Source organism: Lytechinus variegatus, chromosome 2 (assembly GCF_018143015.1).
Source record: "Lytechinus variegatus isolate NC3 chromosome 2, Lvar_3.0, whole genome shotgun sequence".
In the NCBI taxonomy this organism is placed as follows: Eukaryota; Metazoa; Echinodermata; class Echinoidea; order Temnopleuroida; family Toxopneustidae; genus Lytechinus; species Lytechinus variegatus.
In genome coordinates, this window is record NC_054741.1 from 61586785 (window position 1) to 61594633 (window position 7849).

Consider the following 7849-nt stretch of genomic DNA (forward strand, 5'->3'; position numbering starts at 1 on the left):
TGAATTTGCACATCGGAGGAATGGAATATGATATACACTTTTTGTTCACATAGTTACTCTTTGCAATTTGAACATGAGAGTATGAGCAGAAATAATCTATATTCATCTATATTTGTATTGAATACCGTATTGGAAGAATGAAATATATGTATATATCAGATTGAAGGAATTAAATTTATATTCTATATGACAAAATAAACAAATTTGTTCACATAGTTATGCAAGCTACGTTTCCATTCTTTAAATTTCATATATTGGTGACTACAAATAAATCTGCTAAATTCAATTATTTGACCAGAAATCTCTTTTATAGTAGAAAAATGTTTACAAGATGAAAACATTACATCTTTTGCATGTTTTATTCTGGAAAAAATTCAATTTGAGCAAATTATCATATGTTATGGAATAGGCTTCATCAACATGCTTGAAGAAATCAGGAGAAAAATGGGAAGTCACGCCCAATTTGTCAGAAAATAAGAAAAGGGCATATCAATTACCCTATAAACTAAATATGAGCAAATTTGGAGACAGTACAATTAAGCCCAATGACATTTTCAAAACTTAACCTTGGTTAAGATTTCAATGTTGACAACACCATTGCCATCAGTAAAATGGCGCCTGTAATAGTCTCGCTTGCTATGCAAGTGAGACCAAAAAAAAAAGATATCAAAAACTTTTTCTTATGTATTTTTTTGAAGATCTTATATATTTTTACATTCTTTTTAGCTCGCTTTTTTTAGTATTTTTTCGATGGAAATCAATGGTGACACTATTCAGTCATAAATAACATGACTTCAATTGCTCTTACTTACAAAGTCTGGCTACATCTTTTTGTGTTAGAGATTTATCGAGAAAAGTGTCAAGGGTGGGGGGGGGGGGGTAAAAAAATCCATTGCAAGTGCTCTGCAATCTAACAATAATGAATATAGTATGTTTCCTAAATAAATACTACTTATGTTGAAGAATTTCGAATTTCCAAAATAAAAAAATAAATAAGCATATGAATCCATCCCAAGACTAAAAGAAAACATGGCTTTTTGAGAAGCAATTTGAGATAACTGTTAAAAATACAATCACTCTATTTCCTTAACAGGAAAAACAGGGCTTGTTCCCCACCAGGACTCCTGATGTACACATGGGTCCCATCTATAGCACCGATGACCCCGGGAAAGCCGCAGTACTCATAGAATTGCTGCTGCGTTGTTTCAAATTCGTCTCTCGTTGATGGAAATCTCATGAATTCCCGTTTCCTTCTTGCAATAGCTTCTGAAACCTTCTTGATGACTCGGCTCACAGATGGCTGAGATATTGATGCCTCATCACCATGCATAATTTGGAATGAACCTTCAATTAAACATAGAATAGTAGAAATCAAAGAGTCATTTTTTAAATATAGCATGTTTATTTGTTTCATTCTTGTATGTAAATCAGAAAAGGCTGAAAATGTTCTATACACTGTTTCAAATAAAGATGTATTTGTTGATTTGTCAACAGAATTGAAATGTTTGGCATGTATAATGTTAAAGGGCAGGTCAAGCAGAACAAAAAGTTGATTTGAATCAAAGAGAACAAGGCTAAAGTGACTGTGTCTCGCCCACTTATAAAAATAACCATGAACATCGTGATTTGCGAGGGCAGGGAACAAAATTGTACCGAAACTTCATTGTGAAATGACTGGGATGGAATAACACTTGTCATTAAAGCCTTGCACGTAATCTATAATGCTGACCTGTAAATGACCTTTGACATTACCATGTGACCTCCGACTACAGCATAACATGCTGGTCCCCCAAGTCCATCTACCATCTAAGTTTAGTTGAAAAGAGACTTACGGTTGCAGAGTTATGTGTCATTAGGTTTGTGACGGACGACATTTGGATCCCTAAGTCTCGCCTTCACCTCTGGTGGGCGAGACAAAAATCAAACAATAATACTGGAAATTTTATCTGAATCAGAGGTAAAATAAGAAAGTATTCCTGCCAGGCACTAGAACCAAAAAAAATCCAGAAATAGAAACATTCTTAGATTTCCTATTTAAAGATAAATTCCAGTTTTGGTAACGATCTCAAAATGACTTTTCACAGAATCTAATATAATTACCACCCAAGTGTTTGTTTGTATGAATAAAAAATATATGCCAAAGGATTCTGGAAGAAATTGTGTAATTGCTGAGAAATAAGCAAAATAAGCACGGATTCGGTCACTTCCGTCGGGTCTTTATTTCAGCAAAAATTATACACTGTCCCACGTGTGCCTATCTGTGTTGGTGATCTTCAGTGTGAACGTTTTTCAGCGTAGATTTCAAGATTTCACAAAGTTCAGTTTATGTAACTGTACCAGATCTAGATCCTTGATGACATAGTGACAATTAAGCCTGGTTTTACAGACTTTCTCATGAAATCAGTGTTTACTGCAACTACTGGTATTTCTCTTTGATACTACATAAATTTTTTAAACAGAAATAGGAAAACAGTTTAAAATGGCAATTAGTATTTACACAAAACAGGAATATTCCTATTTAATAGGAAAAGTTGGCTCCTATGATAAATTTTTGACATTTTAAATTTAGCTGATTTTTGCGAAATATTCATATGCACAATAGAGTGCTGTAAGTTTCTTTTTTACATCTAATTTTCATTTAATTTTCAGAGTTAGGCTTCTTTGATTTTTGTTTTCTTTTTAATCAAATCAAATTTTGGTCAGAGTGGACTTGGCCTTCAAGAAAACAGATGTATGACTTTATAACCTTCAATAGTTTTTAATTATTAGCTATAATTTGATTTTCTGCTTATAGATATTAATATAAAACATCAAATAACTAGAACTATACACTTTCATATTTACTTACATGTAAGTACACACAAGTTTCTGTTTCAAATTTAGACGTATTTTCTACCATATCATACATCTGAGCAAATAACTATAGTAGATTAAGGAGGAAGATTCTGTTTGAAACTAGGAAAAAGACATGATAACATGCTTACTTATACATAATACTTACCTACGGCATAAAAACGCAGAGCAGTCATGACTTGTACCACAACAGGTAGCGGATTATTCCGATCGGTGTTCCTACTGAGATCTTCTTCAAGGATGTTGATTAGGTAGAGTGCTGTGTGTTTTGTAAATCTGTATCGCATCTTGAAATCACGATCGTCGTACAGTTCAAATGGATTCTTGTGATCTGTGAGTCCCCTCTCTGGCCTCATTTCCGCCTGTACAAGCAATAATTACACGAGAGAAAAAAAAATCAAATATGAAAGATGATTTAGCAATTGTCAGTGCAGCTAATCTTGCACAGTATCATGTCAATGAATAATAATGACATCCAATGATAGATATACATGTAGCTGTCAAATTCCTCAACTTCCAGTTTGAAGAAAAATTAAAGTACACTGTAGTTAGAGTGACCATTGATTTCTCAAGAAAGACTGTACCAAGATCAATATCATTTAGATTTAGGACAAGCTCCATCAACTTAACTTTATAAATCTAAGCTGAAATACTATCAAACTGTAAATTGCCATGGGACTGTGAATTAATATTGCTAGAATACACGACATCTGGCTGGAATACAGTGCTTATTTTGTTAATCTCTCAGAAATTTGAAATTTCTTCCAGAATTCTTTGGAAAATAATTTTCATTCATACATTACAAACAGGCACTTTGGTTGTCAATTTATTGGATTATGTACATACTCATTTTTAAATTGTTACAACTTGTTTTAAAAAAGAAAAACCTTAAGAACGTACCTCTCTGGCCCTGTCAAGCTGACGAAGGCGGTAGAAATTTGCCATATTTTCAGTCCAAAATGAAAGTAGCAGTGATTATGTTGATGGCAGGGAAAACGCTAGTGGATGCTGCCCCTGTCAGGGCCAAGATACAAAAGGTAACCAGCTTAGTCGTGACTCCTTCAGAAAAAAAGGAAAATGTCACAGCATTCATTACTAGTGATATGGTCTCCTTTAACCCTAACAAGACTTAGGGGGGGGGGGGGGGCTTACTCAAAATTAGTATTTTAGAGGCATTATTTAGTAAATTATAGCCAACTCTTGATTTTATGCATAAATTAGCATAATTGATTAGCAATGGGATTTTTCACAGATTTTGAGCTTAGAGTCTTATAGATTATGCCATGGGTAACGCACACGCCAATTTTTGTTGTGATCGCATGATCGTCAACCAAGATCATATGGGGGGGCTTAATCAGCCCCACCCCCCTTGTCTTCCTAGGCGTCGAAATAGCCCAGTCTATTTAGGTTTAAAGTATGGATAAACATTGTTGAAATTAGACAAATTTGCTACTGACAGAATAGTATATAGAGTATAATAGAGTATATTCAACAAAACATGAGACTTTAATATTGGAGACAACTTTTGGTGAATTCTGTTTGAAGTTATCAATAAATAACTTACTGCTTGAGGGGAAGTAGTCTTTTGCACAGCTGCTGTGTTGGAGACAACCTGCACTAGAACTGTAGAAGTGATTGCATATGTTGATGGCAGGGAAAACGCTGGTGGATGCTGCCCCTGTCAGGGCCAAGATACAAAAGGTAACCAGCTTAGTTGTGACTCCTTAAGAAAAAAAAAGAGAAAAGGAAAATGTCACAGCAATCATGATTACTAGTGATATGGTCTCTTTAAAGGATGGATAAACATTGTCAAAATTTGGAAAATTTGCTTCTGACAGAAATAGAGGTACAGGGTATTGCATCTTTTTCACGAGTACATTCAACAATACATGGGAGTTTTAGATGAAATAAAACTCTCCAGAACAAAGCAACAAATATACGTTTGCCGTACGCCATGCTCGATACCACCAAGCAGGCAGAACCTGTGTGGACTGGAGCAGTAACGTGAAACACAGAAATGCCAGCCCAACAAGAAGAATTTTTCATGGTATTGTGGTACACTAATGAGACATGAACTTTCTATCATCAATATCTTGATATTTGAATATAAAGCTTAAGTGATTCCTGTCTGACCTAAAGGTTTGCAATTTTAATTGCAACAAGAGTTGAAATGGTGATTTTTTAAAAAATCTATCATCGAAAAAGTTACAAACTGCGTTTAATATCCACAAAGTTTCATCCATTACAATATTTCTAACAGTATTCAATCTTTGCTATTATTTTTGTACAAAAAATTCAAAATTTATTGCATTAAAAATGCAAAAAATACTTTCCATTGTGTACCTGATTAAAATACAATATATACACTATTTAATCATGTTAATCTCTGCAATATACCAGTACAATGTACAGTATTTCAAAGAATGAAATGAGCTAAAAATTTCTGGATTGATATCTTTAATTGTAGCATTCTGATATTTGTAAGATAATCTTATTTTGAATAAGAAAAAGGGTCTTTAACCAAAAATGAAGGATTTCGTACCAGAAAAAAATTTGACAAGCAAAAAAAAAAACTGCAAGTACAAAGGAGCGGCTCATCGGGGGGGGGGGGGGGGGGGGGGGGGGGGGGGAAACGTCCCTTTCATGGGTTGCAACTCTCCAGGGACATCCCCCCCTAGGAACACTAATACCTAGATTTTGATCCAGATCTGCACTAGAATCTAGCCTAAGATCTACGTGTAGGCCTAACCTTAGATAGTACTCTAGATCTAAATTGGATCTAAAGTTGGATAAAAGTTATCTAAGTTAGATCTAAAGTTAGTAGATCTATAAATGTTAGATCTTGTCTAACTGGCTCTAACTGTTGTGTTGTTAATACAGTTGACAATCTTCCTGATTAAGAAGTCTAGATCTAGATAAGATGTGTCACAGGGGAATATAACCGAGGACACTCAAACATATTGCGAGGTTATACTCAGAGGCCACGGAACGGTTTTCAAAGTGGGGGGGCTGATCATGCTAAAAATCACAATCGTATGGTCATTTTTGCGTTTTTGTACACGGTTTCGGAAAAAAAGTGGGGGGTCTGAAGCCCTCCCAGCCCCCCCCCCGGTTCCGCGGCCCCTGGCCCTGATACTAACCTCATGAGGTTAGTTATAAATACTAACCTCGGTCCTCCCACCATGAACCGCATTTCAGTGGATTTCTAACGCAGAGATGCCAAGTTCAAAGACGAGCTATGCGTGAGATTTTCTGTGAATCTGAGTGAGATCACAGACATTGTGTACAATGTCTATGGGGATAGGCTGTGATAGTTGCGTGAGACAGAGATTTGAGGGGATGAACAAGAGTCCAAAATGCTTGAGTCTCACGCATAATGCGTGAGACTTGGTAGCTCTGCTAACGTCAGTGGGTCATGCGTGCTTGGATCCCACTTCTCCTGAGTCCTGGTGTTCACAACACACAACTTATTTATAACTCGTTACATGGCTTGATTTTTCTGTGCGCGGTGGCATGTATGAACCCTGGCTTGGGTGACCGAATACAAGGTTTTAATAACCTTGTCGTCCTTGCAGTTGCATTGCACACAAGTGATGTGAATCATGTGCGATCTTCGCATAATTGGTTACCTGGCTAGGGGCAGATCCAAGATTTTCAAAATTTGTTGACAAATTAAGCAAAAAAAAAATTTCAACCACAAATTAAGGATATTTCAAAATTTGACAAGAAAAAACTTAGTCTAGCCCTAGCCCTCCTCTGGATAAAGATCTATTCTAGCGAATCTAGGGCAGATCTAATCTAGTTCAATTTCAAAACAAAAAAGAGGGGGCACACCTCTACTTTAATGGCATTATTACATAACAAATTTTAATTTTGCCTCTCAATAAATGTGCCCCCCCCCCTCCTGGATCCGCCAGTGCTTAGCCTAAAACTTTGCTAAGCCGGCCGGGGCCAAGGTTAGGCTGGCCGACCCCCCCCCCCCCTATCCGAAATCTTCCAACACACACGTAAACGTTCAAATGGGACTGTAGGCGAACTGTTCGTGCGATAAATACAAACATTCAATAGCGGGAAACATCATCTTGTTTAATCATCGTTTATACTGCATTTGAAAGTAGAATAATAATTTGTAATACAGAATCTCACTCCTTAATAAAGAGGCAACAAAATACTTACGTTTTCGGCGAAAATTACCAAAAACTGGTTCAGTGAAATATACATATAACCCGAAACTAAATCGGGCTCTGTTCTGTCTCCGATGACTTTTGAGCGGGAAAAAGAGTGAAAAAAATTGCAGACGATTAGGCAACTACGCATGCGCACGAAATTTAGTCCATGGACTAAATTTTTTAAACCACCCATGAGAGCTGACTAAAATTGATGACGTAAAACGACGCGTTTAGACCACGGACTAACTAAACCCCCGACTAAATCACCTTTGAGAATACCAAAATTTAGTCCATGGACTAAATCGGAGGTTTAAACCACCGATTTAGTCCATGGACTAACTAAACCTCCTTTGAGAATACCGGCCAAAAAGAACAATGATCACTGTTTGATGCACAGGTTTTATCGTTTTTTTCCTCCAACATGAACACTAACGAGGACCCTCTATCGCATGCCACTTCAATGCCAATGAGTTACAACTTGGTAGTGCGCAGTAGCTACCTGCTCTCATGCATGGTGGATGGTGATCATGGATATCTTTCAGTACTGACCGCACAGAAACGTTAGCGCCAGCAGCGGTGCCTAATGTTACAACAATGCATTACTTTCACATTTAAAAAAATATTTTGATTTCACATCCGAAAGATGTGACTGGGCTTACTGTTGGGCTAATGTTTCTGTGCGGCCAGTGCAGAGTCCAGAATTGCATTTCATTGAAAAACTCAGCTACTGGTATTGCTTTTTCACTCGGATATGATACGGTATACCTCTCATTCTGTCAGAAGCAAATTTACATGTATCAACCTATGCCAAAGGTAATTCACCCCTT

At 36.6% G+C, this 7849-nt stretch overlaps 1 protein-coding gene across 1 annotated transcript; it reads right to left on the minus strand.

Annotated features, from left to right (window-relative positions):
* Positions 1 to 1078: 1078 nt before the first annotated feature.
* Positions 1079 to 7381, minus strand: LOC121406904 (putative nuclease HARBI1). The gene is made up of 5 exons (XM_041597777.1): positions 7030 to 7381; positions 4418 to 4576; positions 3754 to 3867; positions 3002 to 3215; positions 1079 to 1344 (listed from the first exon to the last, which is right to left on the minus strand). The coding sequence occupies exons 3-5, from the start codon at positions 3796 to 3798 to the stop codon at positions 1079 to 1081; spliced, it is 525 nt and encodes a 174-aa protein (XP_041453711.1). The 5' UTR covers positions 3799 to 3867; positions 4418 to 4576; positions 7030 to 7381.
* Positions 7382 to 7849: the final 468 nt, after the last annotated feature.